This window comes from Hyaena hyaena, unplaced genomic scaffold (genome assembly GCF_003009895.1).
Source record: "Hyaena hyaena isolate Hyena2069 unplaced genomic scaffold, ASM300989v1 scaffold_602, whole genome shotgun sequence".
NCBI classification, from domain to species: Eukaryota; Metazoa; Chordata; class Mammalia; order Carnivora; family Hyaenidae; genus Hyaena; species Hyaena hyaena.
Window position 1 is genome coordinate 356,671 of NW_024081229.1, and position 18,303 is coordinate 374,973.

At 44.8% G+C, this 18,303-nt stretch overlaps 1 protein-coding gene across 1 annotated transcript in view; it reads left to right on the top strand.

The window, feature by feature from the left end:
• The window catches only part of ATP12A (ATPase H+/K+ transporting non-gastric alpha2 subunit), a 33,608-nt gene extending 28,622 nt beyond the window's left edge, over positions 1–4,986 (top strand). The window contains exons 19-27 of the mRNA XM_039256937.1: positions 178–328; positions 858–1,026; positions 1,114–1,268; positions 2,993–3,116; positions 3,306–3,451; positions 3,911–4,044; positions 4,201–4,302; positions 4,745–4,836; positions 4,921–4,986. Coding sequence (XP_039112868.1) covers positions 178–328; positions 858–1,026; positions 1,114–1,268; positions 2,993–3,116; positions 3,306–3,451; positions 3,911–4,044; positions 4,201–4,302; positions 4,745–4,836; positions 4,921–4,949 — 1,102 coding nt within the window. The 3' untranslated portion in view covers positions 4,950–4,986. The remainder of the gene's footprint in view (positions 1–177; positions 329–857; positions 1,027–1,113; positions 1,269–2,992; positions 3,117–3,305; positions 3,452–3,910; positions 4,045–4,200; positions 4,303–4,744; positions 4,837–4,920) is intronic.
• Positions 4,987–18,303: the final 13,317 nt, after the last annotated feature.

Sequence of the window (18,303 nt, forward strand, 5' to 3'; positions counted from 1 at the left end):
ACCAAAGTGTCCCTAGAACTCATAATCCCTATCATCCTGCTAGATAGAGTATTAGGCGTCAAGGACATTGGATTCCAGGAAAAAGTCAAAGAGGCTTTGGCTCACTGCCTGCCCAGAACAGTGTTTTAGTCTAAGATCCAACCTTCGGCCTCACTCAGTTCCTTCTGGCCCTTCTAGGGAGGCTAAAGCTGCGGTGGTGACTGGCACAGAGCTGAAGGACATGAGCCCAGAACAGCTGGACGAGCTCTTAACCAACTACTCAGAGATTGTCTTTGCGCGGACGTCCCCCCAGCAGAAGCTGATCATCGTAGAGGGCTGTCAAAGGCAGGTGGGTGGACAGCAGTTCCCAAAGAACCTCCCAGGTCTGTCACTGTCCCGTGGGGAAATTCAGGGCGGAGATTTGGATCCCAGATCATTGCCTATGGCACTTTTTAAACCTCTCAAGAAACCGTCCTCTGCCCGTCTTCATCGCCTTACATTTCCACCCTCTCAGGGGGCTGACTCTCCACCCTTCTTTGAGACCCTCCTGCATACACGGCTTTCTGACAGTGAAGTGTTTGGTGCTGTGGTAGGTGTGGCTATAGAAGGATGTGAAAGTGTAAGCTATAGAACAAAAACTAAGACAAAAGATAAGAAATACTCACTTTAGCCTGCCACACACAGGGTTTTAATTATCGAACACATTGTTCTTGCTCCAGGACTTCCCTACTTTATCTTTTCCCCAAAACAGGCCCTTCATTTCACCTCCAGCCATCCTTACATCCTTCAGAGGAAGGGGAGACTGTGTGGCTCTTGCCTTAACCATGACCCCTTAGACCTGCTGACTCCTGTTTTCTCATGTGTCTCATGTTTCTCAGAATGCGGTTGTTGCTGTGACAGGGGATGGAGTTAATGACTCTCCGGCTCTAAAGAAGGCAGATATTGGGATTGCCATGGGGATAGCAGGTTCCGATGCAGCCAAAAATGCAGCTGACATGGTCTTGTTGGATGACAACTTTGCATCCATAGTCACAGGAGTGGAGGAAGGTGAGTGAAGTCTCCAGTGATCTCACTGAGACGGGGGGCACCTGTGGGACCAAAAGCAAATGCTACGGGAAGAACGTCTTTGCCTAGGTCGCCTGATCTTCGACAACCTAAAGAAGACTATCGCATATACCCTGACCAAGAACATTGCTGAGCTGTGCCCGTTTCTGATTTACATCATTGTGGGGCTCCCCCTGCCCATTGGCACCATTACTATCTTGTTCATCGACTTGGGCACAGACATAGTAAGTAGCACTAAAGGGAATGGGATCTGATAACTAATGTAAACTTCAGGGTCATTACCTTCACGGGCAAGGAAATGGACTAAATCAATGCTCCTCATTCAATGCAATGGGGCCTGAAGTTCTGCATTTCTAACATTTCTTAAGTGACCGATTCTGCTGGTCCCCCAGCCACATCTCAAAGCAAAGTACTAGAGCGATCTGTCAAATGTTTGGAAGTTAAAACCGCTTCACTCCGTGTTAGAGCTTTTCTTTTCTTTTAAATGTTTTATTTATTTTTGAGAGAGAGAGAGAGAGAGAGCGAGCGAGCGAGCATGAGCAGAGGACAGACAGAGAGAGAGGGAGACACAGGATCTGAAGCAGCCTCCAGGCTCTGAGCTGTCCGCACAGAGCCAGACGTGGTGCTCGAACCCACAAACCATGAGATCATGACCTGAGCCAAAGTCGGAGCTTAACGGACTGAGCCACCCAGGTGCCCCTAGAGCTTTTCAAGACATGATTCTTCACCCCCCCCCAAATATGCCGTTCATTAGTTTTAGCTCACGTGCTTCCCTCCCCTTCAGAGAAGAAAGCAGTATCACTAAATAGCCCCCGTAACGCTGTGGGCCCAATGGCCAATGTGGTAATCCACAACTGCCCCTTGTTAAGTAAAAGAATCTGATCTGGAAGCCCCTCACCTAAACACAGTAACAGCTAGCAGCTATTAATACTTTATCCGGCCTCATATTGACCTACAATGACATCACCTCCCTTCTTCTAGTATGCACGCATTTAAGAAAGCATCATGACAGTTGTCCACATGGCTCACACAGGCAAAGGGGGCAAGGGGAATAAGGAGCGGGCAGAATGCAGGGAGAATGGCCCTGCAAATGGCCGGATTCTACCCTCTTGTTTTAATGCGATCCCCAGGCAGTCTCCACATTGCGGAGACACTAAAGCTATCTTTACCTGAGTAGGGAATTGGGGTCCTCATGGTTTGCAGTCAGATCATTTTCCAGGCTCTTTCAGTTTGCTTCTTTTCCTCCGCTGCAGTGCTTCTTGGTCCCGGCATCACCTGGGAAATTATTAGAAATGCAGATTCCCTGGCCCCAGCCCAGGCCTTGGGAAAGTCTGGAGGTGGGGGGTGGGCCCCAGCAATCTGTCCTTAAAAGACCTTCCAGGTGGGAGGGCCTGCGAGAGAACCAATCTGATCCAGTGGCATGCTGAAGGTAGGAAAGATCTGCCTCAGAGGGGAAGATGTTTTATAACCAGCATGCTAGCACATGTTGATAATAAAAGCAGATAGATTTTTAAAGCCAACCGTTTTTAAAAAATTTTTTTTTTATTTTTGAGAGAGAGAGAGACAGAGCGAGAGCACCAAAGTGTGAGCTGGGGAGGCCAGAGAGAGAAAAGAGAGACATAGAATCTGAAGCAGGCTCCAGGCTCTGTCAGCACAGAGCCCGACGCGGCGCTTGAACTCAGGAGCCATGAGATCATGACCTGAGCCAAAGTCGGACACTTAACCAACTGAGCCACTTAGATGCCCCAAAGCCAACTGTTTTTAAATTCCCCAGAGACAGTGCACCCCCATTGGCCACACCCTGGATAACCCCATAACCCCACCACAACTACCATCCACTGCCCCACCACCCACCCTGAAGCCCCCTGGCTATGCCACCACCGCTGTCGCTCTGTTGGCACAGCACAGGGTTACAGGGCTAGGCCTCACAGACTCTCTCCCCACCTAGATTCCCTCTATTGCCCTGGCTTATGAGAAAGCTGAAAGTGACATCATGAACAGGAAGCCTCGCCACAAGAAGAAGGACAGGCTGGTGAACCAGCAACTTGCCATATACTCTTACTTGCACATCGGTACGTGAGAGCACCTCTCACCTGTCCTATGCGGGACCACCCAGAGAACCCATTCCAGTCACAGGCAGAAACCGTTTGTCCTTCTGGGGTGGGGTTGGGACGAGAGGAGAAACCAAGAAGAGAACGAGCACACAGGCAATTGTGAGGTCATTCTAGAACCTCTACCCTTAACCTCTTTTGTGCTCGCAGGCCTCATGCAAGCCGTGGGAGCTTTTGTTGTGTATCTCACTGTGTATGCGCAGGAGGGCTTCACACCCAGCATTCTCACTAACCTCCGGGTGGCATGGGAAAATGGCAACGTGAACGACTTAGAAGACAGCTATGGGCAGCAATGGGTAAGGGAAGGAGGCTCTGCCTTCAACACCCTCCCGCCCGCTTCCCTCCTCCTCTCACTGCCTCGTTCGGACTGATGCAGAACTTTCAGTCCCTGGACAGCCTTAATGAGACAGAGAAGGAAAATCTGTCTCAGCTAGTAGGGCTAGTAGGCCCTTGCCGGGACTCCGCCACGCCTCTCGAATTACAAGCCTTTAGCTCACGTTCCTAACTTTGGCTTTGCAATTGGTATTGAAGAGTAACCACTCCAGCACCACCTGCAGTTGGGCCAGATCAATTAAATTAGCATCTTTCCCTACTCAACTGGTTAAAGAAAACAAAGTTTCTTTCCAAACACAAGGAGATGATCCTCTGTCAATCTTGGTAAGGTGGGGAGAAAGTAGAGCTTTACAGAACTGCATGGAAACCTCCCTGAAGTTTTCCACCTGGGGTCTCACGGTCTCCTCTTTGCCCATTGACAGACATGGTACCAGAGGAAATACTTAGAATGGACGGGCTACACAGCTTTCTTTGTCGGCATCATGGTCCAGCAGATAGCGGATCTGCTCATCAGGAAAACCAGGAGGAATTCCATCTTCCGGCAGGGTCTCTTCAGGTACTTCCCACATCCAACCCCTTAGTTCACCTCTGAGCCTTTTACACAGGAATGATGACTGTTGTGCCTATAACACGTGAGCCCTCGACTCCACAGGGGTTTGTGGCCCTGTGGCCATGTGAATTCAGAATCTGTTTGCTTTGATGTTTCTTGTAGAAATAAAGTCATCTGGCTGGGGATTGCCTCACAGATTATCATTGCTTTAATCCTCTCCTATGGGCTTGGAAGTGTCACAGCCCTGAATTTCACGATGCTCCGGTGAGTTCCCCTTCAACCGTGGACAGGAAAGAGCCAGCCCTGTTATTTTTTTTTTAATGTTTATTTATTTTTGAGAGAGAAAAAAGTGAGTGGAGAGTGGCAGAGAGAGAGGAAGAAGGGAATCTGAATCGCGCTCTTGCTGACAGCAGAAAGCCCAAGGTGGGGCTCAAACTTACAAACCATGAGATCATGACCTGAGCCGAAATCGGACGCTTAATTAACCCAAGTGCCCCAGACACGGCCACGTAAACATTAGGATTCCAGGGAGTTCTTTCTCTTCCAGGCTTTCGAAAGAAAGAAAACTGAATCAGTTCTATATTCGAGACTTAGACCTGCTAGTTTTCCCAGAAGAGAAAATGAACAAGAAGCCCTGCCCATGGGCAGGAGGCTGGGCCCTTTCTTTGGATGCACTCAGACTTACTTTCCTGACTTCTGCTTCCAGGCCTCAGTACTGGTTTGTGGCTGTGCCATATGCCATTCTGATTTGGGTGTATGATGAGGTGCGAAAACTTTTCATCAGACTCTACCCTGGGAGTAAGTAGTAACATGATTTTTGAGACTCTGTTTATCTGCTTCAACAGACTCTCCATTTCTCATTAACCTTTTCTACCTCTACAGGCTGGTGGGACAAGAACATGTATTATTAAGGCCACCTTACTTCCCAGGATTCCCAGCTGCACACTGAGGATGTTCTTCATCTTCCGGCTGCTGTCTGGGCTGCTGTCTGGGAGACCGCTGCACTAAGGACTCATCAAAATGCAAAAGAGAAGGCAGCAAACAGTATGAAAGATTCTCACTGAGGTTTTGTACTTTCAAGCAGAAATTCAACTGTTTATATATGATTTGCATCTCTATATCCATCTCCTTGTTTAAGAATATGTGAATTTCAAGTGACTGGAGTAGGGAAGAATGACGTGTTTGCAGGTATATAAAGTTCACTCCTGTGAAATAGTCTGAGGTACTGCAGTAGCTACTCAGATTTCCCTGCTTGACAAGATTGCTCAGACCTGGATCCCACACCCAGTGAAAAGTCCAGTGACCTTCCTAGATGCCTGTGAATTCTCAAGAGCTTATAATTTCATAGCCCCCCTGCTCTAAAGTTAACTCAGCTGAAGGACTGCACAAGGCGGAAGTAATGGCAGATGTGCAGCACAGCCGCATGGACAACCTCGGTTTTGACCCTGAGACTTCCTTCTTGACAGTCCGCCACCCGGTGCAGCTCTGCCCCCCCCCCCCCCCCCCCCCCCCCCCCCCCCGCCCATCGCCGCGGCTCTGCTCCCCTGACCCTCATCGCTGCGGCTCTGCCCCCCCGACCCTCATCACCTGGCCAGTCCTCATGGTGCCCTCCCTCCCTCACCCCCTCGTTGCCTTCCACTCCTACAACCAACTGACCAACGGACCGACTCCTCCCAAACTGAGCTCGATGTCCATTTCACACATCCCAGCTCCAAATGCCCTCTTGACTCAAAGAGTTTTCAGTTACCAGGATTCAACCCCAATAGAGAAGCTTTGGGGTTTAAAACAGCGATATTTCTCGTAAAATGGTTGGAAAGCATTCTCTGGCACTGATTTTATGTCATGCTTTCACTTCACTTTATTCCTGTGTGACACATACATCCATGTTGAGAGCCCCTAAGAGGCTTCATTTTTAAGTAAAAGATGTTTATAAAATCTGGTCTAATTGTGGTATTTTAATCAATTTGAGTTTTTCTAGAATGCAGAGCCTGGGGAACCAAAAAATGAGATGTGATTCCAAATTGTTTTTTCTTCTTTCAGTCATTTTGCTTTTCTATGGCAGGTCTAAAATACAGGATTTACCTTCTGAACTCCCCTCAGCAACACCCCCGTTCTATATCCCGAGTCTCTGATGTGCCCACATTATGAAGTCAGGATTTCGGGGGGAGGATATACCTTTCATCGGCGCCCTAGGGAAAGCAATTTTCACAGCACTGACTTGACAGAACCTGAAAATTGCATGTGGTTAAACTTTCCCATCCCCTGGCCTACCCCATCTCCTCTCCTCCATCGCTCATTGAGACCGGATCGTCTGCTGCTGACGGCTCTAGGTGGTATCTCTGGAACAGGAAGAGGGAGACACAGAGCCCAGGTTCTCTGCCGTTTCCTCAGGGGTCACACTGAGAAGCGTAAAAGGGGTCAGGAGCCACCACTGTACCTTGATGTAACTAGATTATAATGTACAGTGAATATTGTGTGTGTATATGCAAGTGAAAATCGTATTGCTGCCCTGTGTTTTTAGCCACAATTATCACTGGGCTAATCTCACATCAGTAGTAGCGGTGAACTGGAAACCCTTCCAGGCAGCGACACCATGACCTTCTCATTCCAGTCTTGACAAGGCAGCCACTGCTTTCTAAACTCTAACTAAGAATAGTTTGTCCTCACTCCGCTTCCTGCCAGGCTGTCTGGGTGCTCCTGGCTGCGACGGCTGGCAGCGCGTGGCCCTGCCAGAGCAATCCAGGAAAGGCTGTAAAAGCTCTGAGGGATTTCACTTGACGTTGAAGTAAGCTTGAAAGCAGTAACATATGAAATGGATGTCTCTTCACAGCAGGGGGCCTGTCTGGAATTACTTTCATATTGTACATACCTACTCTTGCAAAAAGTTGACCCTCAAATATTTGTATAATAAACACATAACTAATTTAAGGAATCCCAGAAATGAGAGTCATATATCAAGTAGCTTTCTTAAATTGTGGACAGAATAAGGCAACAAAATCCCATATCAGAGGTTGTTTGTTGTTGTTGTTGTTGTTTGGAGGGACTATTTCATTAGCCCACTACGTAGGCCTACATACATTTTTTTTTTAATGTTTTATTTATTTCTGAGAGAGAAACAGCATGAGCGGGGGAGGGGCAGAGAGAGAGGGAGACACAGAATCTGAAGCAGGCTCCAGGCTCTGAGCTGTCAGCACAGAGCCCGACGTGGGGCTCGAACCCACGAACTGTGAGATCATGGCCTGAGCCGAAGTCGGATGCTTAACTGACTGAGCCACCCAGGCGCCCCCTAGATACATTTTAGAATAAATCACAAAGTTAACTTTAATTGGTGTGGTACACTCACAGTAACTCAGATATATAAAGATGACGTTGGACTTAATTGAGTCTTTATTTTTTTTTTTTAATAATCTATGTTTTATTCTGATTGTAAAATTGCGGCTCATTTTAGGTGACATGAATATCCAAGAGTGAAAAGAAAATTAAAATCATCCTGACTCTAACCACCTAGTAATATACTACCTAGTAGCTATTTCGTTGGGGTTTTTCTATAAATATGTATTTATTTTCTGGCAAAATTGAAATACGAAGTTTTTCATTCTGCATTTTTACTTGCCATTGAAGATGTGGGGTGTTTTTGATCTTTTTTTAAAATTTATTTTTGAGAGAGAGAGAGAGAGACCAAGAAACAGAGAGAGAGAGAGACCGAGAGAGAGAGAGAGAGAGAGAGAGACCGAGAGAGAGAGAGACCGAGAGAGAGGGGAACAGAGGTTCTGAGCTGGGCTCTATGCTTACAGCAGACAGCCCAATGTGGGGCTAGAACTCATGAACTGTGAGATCATGACCCGAGCTGACGCTGGACAATTAACCAGCTGAGTCACCCAGGCACCCCTGAAGACATATTTCTTAATGACTATGCAATATTCCATATTGAGAGTGCTTTAATCATATCCCCGTTGTGAGGTGATTTCTTTCTTTTTTTTTTTTTTAATGTTTTATTTATTTCTAGGAGAGAGGGAGAGAGAGAGAGACAGTGTGAGCAGGGGAGGGTCAGAGAGAGAGGGAGTCACAGACTGAAACATGCTCCAGGCTCTGAGCTGGCAGTCAGCACAGAGCCCGACGCGGGGCTCGAACCCACAAACCGCGAGATCACGACCTAAGCGAAAGTCGGATGCTTAACCGACTAAGCCACCCAGGCGCCCCATGAGGTGATTTATTTCAAACTATTCATCTTTTTTTTCAAAGGCTGTATCTTGTCATTAAATCTTGTACTACATCTCTGATTATTTTATATTTTTAATTTTTTTAAATGTTTATTTATTTTTGAGAGAGACAGAGACAGAACACGAGCAGAGGAGGGGCAGAGAGAGAGGGAGACACAGAATGTGAAGCAGGCTCCAGGCTCTGAGCTATCAGCACAGATCTCGATGTGGGGGTCGAACCCACGAGCCATGAGATCGTGACCTGAGCCGAAGTCAGATGCTTAAGTGACTGGGCCACCCAGGCGCCCCTCTCTGATTATTTTATAATTGATTTCTCAAAATGGAGTGGAAGCAAAATAGAGCATGTTTAAGGTTCTTGATACACATTACCAAGTTTATTTTCAGATAAGCTGTCTCAATTTACATTCCTGCCAGCAATAATAAAGTGGATATTTATTTCACCTATCATTGAGATGGGAAAGATCTGTCAACTGTGAGAGATCTTTATTCAGTCACCAAGGTTGTATAGAGAGCCCGCCGTGCAGTCTGAGCTCCAGCAGCGAACAAGACAGGATCATGTAGCTGGTGCTCCAGTGGAGCGGCAGAAAACCGTAATTGCAAAGGGGTTTTAAAAGATGTAACGAGGCTTAGATAGTAAAGTGTAGGATAGGGAGGTGTGGTAAGCCTACTTTAAGTGGGGTGGTCAGGAAAGTCCTTTTTGAGGAGGTAAGTGACAAGGAGCGGCCACTGTGAAGAGCAGAGAGAATTCTGGAAGGGGGGGGCACAGTGAGCTGTGGGCAGCAGGGACGTGCACAGGATCAGGACGTCGGGTTCATCAGGCAGTTGGCGACATAGGCAGGAAGCTGTTCGTGGAGGGTCTCACAGTCCCTGTGAGGGAGGTTAGATTTCACTACAAGTACAACGTCACACTAGTGAAGCTTATTACAGGCAGTGATTTGTTCCAGTTTACATGTTACAATCACTTTGGCTTCAGCACAGAAGACAGGAGGGACCAGGAAAGAATGGATGCAAAGAGGTGAGTTAGGCAAGTAACGCTATGACTTAGAGTACGCAGGCGGTAACAGGTATGCGAACAGCGTGTGAAGTGCACTTGGCTCTTGTGAGTGTGTATGTACCTTTAACTATACTAACACTTCCATGGAAGAGTTTTGTAAGGGAAGTTACCTGTACATGATGCAAGTCAGGCCACTAGAAAGGTCACCAACTTACCTGACTGACTCCATGATCATCAAGATGAGGGAAAGAAAAAATACTGAGGCAAGGATCTTCTTCCTAGGAGACTTCCTAAATAGAACTAGATATACATCTAAATGTACATATGAGGGGCCCCTGGGTGACTCAGTCAATTGAGCGTCCGACTCTGTCTCTGTCTCTATCTCTCTCTCAAAATAAACTTAAAAAAAAGGGAGGGGTACCTGGGTGACTCAGTGGGTTAAGTGTCTGACTTTGGCTGAGGTCATGATCTCACAGTTTGTGAGTTCAAGTCCCATGTTGGGCTCTGTGCTGACAGCTCAGAGCCTGGAGCTGCTTCATTTTCTGTGTCTCCCTCTCTCTCTGCCCTCCCCTGCTGGCACTCTGTGTCTCTCTCTCAAAAATAAATAGACATTAAAAAATTTTTTAAATAAAAATAAATGTACATATGCTAGGTGCTCCTGACTCTACAGTTATAAAGAGCATAAAGTCCCCACATTCATTCATTCTGCCATCATCATTCTACTTGTGGAGTTTAATGTCTCAACAGAATAGTAAAAATAGCTAATAGTTATTAATTATGTCATGTCTATCATGTTACGTCTAATTATGTTATGTCTATGTTATGACTATTATGTCCTGGGCACTGTGACGCCTTCCTAAAAGCATTGCCTAATTAATGCTTGTAACAACTGGACCAGTTAGTAGTGTCCGCCTTGCATTACAAATAAGGAAACGAGAACTAACTTGTCCAGAGCGGTGGATTTCTTCTGCTCCATGAAGCAGATCAATTTTAGAATCTGAAATGATGGAGGGAGAATTTGTGCTTCCATGGAAAACTACCTGCTTGTCTAGATCACACCCTTCAGGTGTTATCCTAAAGTTATCAAGAACCGACAGCAATTCAAAATATTCCTTGTCTATAGATGTGCAAATGACTCCCATCGCCCGAGGAACAGTCCTCCTTCCTCTGGAAAAGCCAGGTTCATTCCATTCGCACAATCTTCTGACATTCCTTGACTACAAAGAAATAGGTGCTTTCTGTCCTTTCAACCGGTTCTAACAACTGGTTCCTTCATCTAAATAATAAGCCAATAAAATCTTTAACACTTGTTCATTCCAAAGATTTTATCTCCTCTTTAAAAAATATCCTCTCGCAATGAGAAGAGAGGAAGAAAACTGCCATTCCCTGCTCTCGAGGGGCCCTTAGCCTTGGTGCGGTTGGACCAACTCCAGGTGGGCTCCTCTGCCCCTCCCCCCCACAACCAGCCCCAGGGCCTGCCTTCCCTCTTCCACTTTGCTCCCTCGATGCTGTTTTTTCCACCTCAGACCAGATCTCTGGGCAGGCTCCTTCCTCCCCAGACCCCAGTCTCTGCTCTGGACCCCCTCCTCTTACATACCAGAACACAACTCACCGGGTGTTATCTTCTTGGTCCAGAGGCTCTAAGATAAAGTGTAATGGAAATTTGAGGCAAAAACCTGATTTACTTTAAAGAGACAGAAGCTCCCCTCTGCAGAGTCGTTGTAAAGATAAACTGAGATGTTGTGGAGAAAAGCACTTTGTAAGCCTGGAAGTACAAGAACCTATTAGGTTTTTTTTTCTTTTTTGCATTTTATAGTCACAACATGGAATTGCTCCCACTTGCTTTCATTTTTCAACAAAACCAAGCACCCGCTAGGTACACGGCACCGGGATAGAAGATGTGAGGAAACTAGGACTGATCAGTGTGGTTCTAGCCTCAGAGCAAAGGGTACAAGAAGAAAGGCGTGTTTGTAACTAAGCTGTGGATCAAGGGCGGGGCTTGCCATGGGCAGCAGAGCACAGTGTTGTAGGCATTCAGACCACCTCAGCAGGCCCACGCAGCTGCTGGGAGGCGGGATTTCAGTGGCAGGGATGAGGCGGAGCATCGCAGCTGGGGAAACGAAGGGGCAGGGCCAGAGATGTGTCCCAGTGGGTCAGTGTGTCCCGGAAGCCAGTCCCCTTCAAGGGAGGTTTCAAGACACGTGGGCTAAGTAACTGGAGGGCAGAGAGACACAGATCTCCCGAACCCCGTGAGCCTGGGTCCAGTATCCCACCTGGCTGCCCCTGGAAGGGCTGCAGTATCTGTGACCAAACCCCCATGAGACAGAAATAAAAGAAAGGAGCAAATACAGATAATGCCCTAATTTCTGCATTCACTCAACTTCTTGACCGTCAAGAAAATCCTCCTATAGGCTTTCCCAGGGGTGACACTCTGCACATGCCTTCCTTTAAGAAAACAGAAAACAGATTTATTCAACTACTCAACCAGTAGTGATAATGTCCTCTGGTTCTTGGGGGAAGGTAGTATTGTAATTCCAGTGTAATTAACATACAGTGTTATATCAGTGTCAGGTGTTCTGCCTTCTAGTTCTTTTATATTCTTCATGGAGCTTAGTATACTCTTAGACAAATAACAGGCTCTCAATACTCACAAAATAGTGAACAAATCAGAAAAGGCACTGACGAAGCATAGGCTGGAGGTGTGCTAACTGATCGATAGAGTAGTAAGTCGTCATTAATGGCCACTGTAATTTGTAATTTGAGCACACAGAGAAATAATCTCTCTCCTCTTCATTCTCAAACTCCATATAAAAAATATCTCTATCAGAAGGACGTAGACTCCAAAATTTTACTTCCAGGTAAGACCATTTTTTTTTCCCTTCAAAGAAAATGTTCATAATGTGTCCGTTCATTTATAACTTTGTGAAGGTTTCCATTGAACATGTAAGGAAAGTGGAACAATTCTAAGTTACTATGAATGTTTGGTATTTCTCCCACTCTGCTAAAATCTACTTTCTGTTCCAAGTGAAATGGTTTCAGAGATTCTAATAAAAGAGAGAGGAGGCAGTCTGGGATCCGTCTTCATGGAATACCTATGTATTTTAATTATTTGCATATGATCTTAGATTTTCACTCTATTCAGTCAGCTTCCTTTGTTAAAAGGGGGCTCCCTTGCATTTCATTATGCTTATACCTTCTGGAAAACGGGCACTTGCATGTTTTATCTTGTTTTACCAATGGATCTACAAAGTGTAGCAGAAAATAGTATCTCTTATTTAGGCTGTTGGATTCTGTGTATTGTATTGTATTTATTTATTTATTTATTTATTTTTATTGATTTTTGGTTTTCTAAAAAGAGGAAAATATTTGCGAATAAAAGAAATCTGCAGTGACTTTTTAAAAATCCCTTACTGTGTCTGCTTTCCCCGTTCTAAGTTCCTTGAAGTCTGATTTTTTCTCCACTGGGACAGCTATCATCAGGTCTGCTCAGTCCTCTCTGCACTAGGCCTCCTGCAGCATTTCATATGATATTCTAGAAAATTCTTTTTCTAAAATTTCCCTAGCCCTGCACCCTCCCTGAGCGGGGTAGAAAGTGGACATGTTGATGTGATATCACTGAAAAACTGTGACATATGATTGGGAGTCAGAAAAGCATAAAGAAAGGCAGTTTGTAATAATGCTAATAGATATGGGCCTTGGAATCAGCCTACTTGGGCATCATCAAAGCCCACCAACCAAAGAGCACCAGAAACACACTTGCGGTCAGACAAAGCGAGGTTGAGTTCACTTGAAAAGAAAGCCAACACCAAGAAAATCAGGGCCTCTCAGTGGAGTAGAACTTGAAGGGTCTTATTATAGGACCTGGTTTGTGCTGGGAGATTCTAAGGAAGGGGTAGGGGAGCAAGAGTCAGTTTTGATTACATGCCATTAAGAAACTAGGGCAAACTGGTGGTTGGGTATCTTGGTAATTTTTATCCAGGAGGTGGGAGAATTTAAGGAGGTAAAAGCTGTCATGGATAAAGAAACTCACATTAGCTGGAAAAGAGCGATATTTATTTCCAGTCTCTTTCTAGGTTCAGACATGAACCAAGTAGTTGTATTTTCACCCCATTCCACCTTGGACGCAGAATGGATGTATCTGAGTCTTGTTTAGAGTCTATGAAAATTGTTCATGCTCAGTTGGGAACATCGTGACCTAACTGTCAGCTGCCAGGGCTGTTTCTTTACCTATGCAGCTTGAATTTATTTAGCTGTAAAGCCTTGTACAAATGACTTTCTCTCTCTGTACTTCAGTTTGCTCATCTGTAAAACAGTGATAGTAATATCATCTGACCTAATATAATTGTTGTAAAGATCGGAAGAGTTAACACACATAAAGTGGTAAGTATTGTGCATTGCACATAGTAAGCGCTCAGTAACTGGTAGCTACTATTATCCATGTCATTCTCATGCTGATCATTATCACAGCTTTCCATTGGCTTAGAGATGACTCCTCTGAAGTAAAATACCTCCAAGCTGGCATGATTTCTCTTAATTTTATTGTAAACCTAAAACTACTTTTGAAAAGAAAAGAAAAGAAACAACATTGCAGACAACATAGTTCTAGAAGCCCTACATGGTGCTAAAAACTGTGCGAGGCACTAACGACAGACAGGGTTTTGTTTAGTGCTTATCATTTGCCAGACACTGTTCTAAGCACTTTTATGTATGTTAAGTCAATTAATCCTCCCAACAACCTTGAGACGGAGGTACTATCGCTATCCTATTTTCCAGATGGGAAAACTGAGGCACAGAGAGGCTACGTATATTGCCCAGGTACACATGATTAGCTTTAAGTAGCAGAGCCAGGAATCAGATCCAACCAGTATGACTCCACAGTCTGTGCTCTTAGCCACTGTGTGATACTTTCTCTTATAAATGAGGGATCAATCAATGTCTGTGAAATCCAAAGATATTTCAGTTTCTTTGAAGAGAACGCACTCTCAAGAATAATTTCCATAGTGGTTTTTATGTATTTACATTAAAAAATAAAACCTCAAAACTACGTGAATAGTCTTCCATAATTTTTACAATTTCATTTAGTTTTGTAGTATTGGTGAGAATTAAGTGGAGGAAGTAGGTTGACTACTACATTTATATTTTATAGAAAGGAAAACCACAGCTCTAAGAATTAGGTCTGGACTACAAAGCACTGCAGCCAGACCTCTCCAGGACCCTTCATGTTTCACCTGGACCAACCTCTGAAAGGTAATTTCAGGTGCAACCAGAGAGTAGACCTGGGAAAACTGTCAATGATGCATAGCTCCCTTGCCGTGACTCACGCCTGCAGTGTGGACGCTAATGCAGTCTGGCCACCGGAAAACTGTCACTGATGCATAGCTCCCTGGCGTGTCTCACCCCTGCAGCGTGGACGCTAATGCAGTCTGGCCACCGGACTTTAGGGCACAAAACGTAATGAGAAGGCTGCTGTAGTTTCCACACACTCATCGTTTTGAAGCGTATGCTGCCCTTGGCCACAGCCCCAAATTCTTTCCACTCATTAACATCTCCAGGAACATGGGAGGTCAAGTGTTATTTAACAACAACATTAATACCTGACACTTGTTAACAGTGGACCGTGTCAAAGCCCTTTCACACTTAATTCTCATAATAAATCTGAGAAATGATCTGGGCATTTTACAGGTAAGGAGAATGAATCTCAAAGAGATTCACTTGCCTAATGTCGCACAGATAATCAATGACAAAATTGATTTTATCTGCCTCCTGGTATGGAGTATTTTTCATGACCCCAGTGAATTGATCATTCAAAAATCTTGAAAGATAGAAGGGACTAAAACAGAAACTCTGAGCAGGCTGGGAGTCAACAAGGGTCCATCTTAGCTCATGGCAAGGATGTGGGGAAAAAGGAACTCTCCTGCTCTGCTGACAGGAATGCAGACTCCTGCAGCCATTGGGGGAAATAGTATGGAAATTCCTTAAAAAGTTAAAAATAGACCTACCCTACAATCCAGTAATTGCACTAGTGGGTACTTACCCAAAGGATACAAAAGTACAAATTCAAAGGGATACGTGCACCTCGATGTCTGTAGCAACATTACTTATAATAGCCAAATTGTGGAAATGGCCCAAGTGTCCATCAACTGGTGAATGGATAAAGAAGGTGTGGTATGTATACATAATGGAATATTATTCAGCTATAAAAAAAGAATGAAATCTGGTCATTTGAAACAACATGGATGGAGCTAGAGAGATAATGCTAAGCAAAATAAGTCAGCTAAAGAAAGACAAATACCAAATAATTTCACTCATACGTAGAATTTAAGAAACAAAAGAAATGAGCAAAAGAAAAAGAGAAAGACAAGGCAAGAGACAGACTATTAACTATAGAGAACAAACTGATGGCTACCAGAGGGAAGGTGGATGGGCGAATGGTGAAACAGGTGATGGGAATTGAGTGCATTGTCATGATGAGCACCGGGAGATGTGGGGAATTGTTAAATCACTATATTGTACACACCTGAAACTAATATAACACTGTGTTACCTACTGGAATTAAAATAACAGAAAATAAAATAAAAGAGAGCACAATTGACTGCTAAGATGGATGGTCCAGACAAACCACAGAGATCTTGGTGCTGGTGGGAATCCACCATCCGTGTTCAGCCCTAGTGGGGAATGTTTGAAGGAGGCATTGGGGATTTGAGAGCAGCTTTATGTAAAAACAAAATGATGAACTGCAACATTTAATATACTGTTTTCACTAAAATGAGATACACCAGTGAACATAGGAATGACTTATTGAGACCTTCTGTCAATTCTGATGTGGGTTTTATTTGACTTTAAGATGAAAAGCGAGGGGGTTAGGGGAGATCAGAGGAAAACCACTGAGAGGGAACAGGAGGCTGAGAATTAAATAGCCCGGCGAGAAGAGGGTGGTGAGCATGACCGTGTTGTGACTCAGGCTACACCCCCCGCTGCAGTTTTGCATAATTCTCAAATCCCCTTTTACCACAGTGAGCTTAAATACTCCTTCATTTATGTCTTCATCTCCTCCCTGAAGCTACTGTCAAAACTGATACCATGTGTTAGAATCATGTCCAGTGTTGTGAACTGCATTAAAGACATATCTGACTCAAGTATGGAAAGTACAGATGGCATTTAGAACAGGAAATGGCAGCCATATAATACCCAGCAAGACAACATGAGCCTGGAGAAGTGGCTTTGCTTTTCAAGCTTTAAATGAAACGTTTTCATTCTTTTGTAACATCTGAAATGAGGGATGGAGAGCCTACTGTCCATAAGAAATGGGCAGGTGAGGGTTTGGAAAGGTAGAAAGCAGAAGCTGCAGGTGTGTGCCCACCCACCACTCTGGCTAGGGCTCCTGAGGAAAGGCTCCCGGGGCAGGTTTGTCTTTCAGGTAAGAGCATAGCATACACAGTCAGCGACAATTACAGTCTCAAACAACAGGTCCTGTATTTTTCTACTGAAAGTTATCTGCAGATGCAGTCCCCTTCATCTGCCTCACCACAGAGTAGATGCAGAGCCGAGCCTGGGCTGAGTGTCCCTTGGAGATTTTCTAATCATAACAACTTGCCTCAGGGTGCCTGGATGGCTCAGTTGGTTAAGCATCTGACTCTTGATCTCAGCTCAGGTCTTGGTCTCAAGGTACTGAGTTCAAGCCCCACATTGGCCTCCTTGCTGGGCATGGAGTTTACTTAAAAAATAAATTTAAAATAACCACCTGCCTCAAATACAAACAAATAAAGTCACTCTAAACATAGGTGTTGCTTCTCTCTGTGTCTATAGCTTTATGTTTCTAAAAGAAATAAAAATGATGTAGATAGCAAGGAATGTAGGTCTTAGAATGGCTAGAACTAGGGAAATGTACATAAACCACTGAGTAGTCAGAAGAAACGTCAGCTATGTAAGGCAATCTGTCTCTCAGTGAGCTTCACCTCAGCCTCCTAAATCAGAATCTCTTAGGGCTCGGGCCTCTGCATTCCCATAACCTCTCCAAGGGATTCTTAAGCACACCAAAGTCTGGGAATCACTAGTTAAATTCTGCTGGCTAAGCTCAGGCTAGAGGAATGTAGCCCTCACCCAACTCAGTCAGGAAAGCAGTCAGTTGCCCTGATAAATGCATATGGAGAATTCTCCCAATTAATGAGTGGAGTCCTGAAGACAGCATAGGAAGAACAGTGGCAGATGCTAGCACCCTGCTGCCCTATAAGAAGGCTCCTCAGGCTCTGCAGGTTTCTCCCAATTTCTAGGACTCCAGAGCTCTTCTTGGAGCTATTTCTCAAGAAAGGACACTGTAGTCTGCATTTGTCCACTAACTCGTCAGAGCCAGGTTGAAATTTGCTGATCCCTACAAAAGGTCCCAAAATCTAGCCTGGAGCAGCAACTGTCATCTCTACTTTAATCTGAAATTTCATATATATCCAGTTCATCTCTGCTACAATTCCCGAGTAAAGTCTTCTGGAAGTGGGAGTCAAAATTGGTGTAGTAAAATATAGGAGCACGGTCTAGAAACCAGAACATCAGACTCAACTCTACCCAAGAAAGTCAGAGTGGTTCTGAGCGTTGGCCTCCCCATCCCAAATGAGGAGGGGTATGCAGCAATCTCTAAAGGTCCTTCCTGTTCCACTGCCCTGAAATTTCTAAGAAAAAAAAAATCCAGAAAAAAAAAAGAAAAAAAATCCAGAGTTGGGACTCCTGGGTGGCTCAGTGGGTTAAGTGTCAGACTTAAGCTCAGATCATGATCTCTCGGTTCGTGGGTTCAAGCCCTGCGTCAGGCTCTGTGCTGACAGCTAGCTCAGAGCCTGGAGCCTGTTTCTGATTCTGTGTCTCCCTCTCTCTCTGACCCTTCCCTGCTCAAGCTGTCTGTCTCTCTCTCTCTCTCAAAAAAATAAAAAAATAAAAAAATAAATAAAACATTTAAAAATATTTTTTAAAATCCAGAGTCGCTTTCTAGAAGAGGTGGGTATTCTGCCTCCTCCAGCCGCACGTAGAAGACAGCTTATACCTTTTCACCGCACACCTCTGATAGTA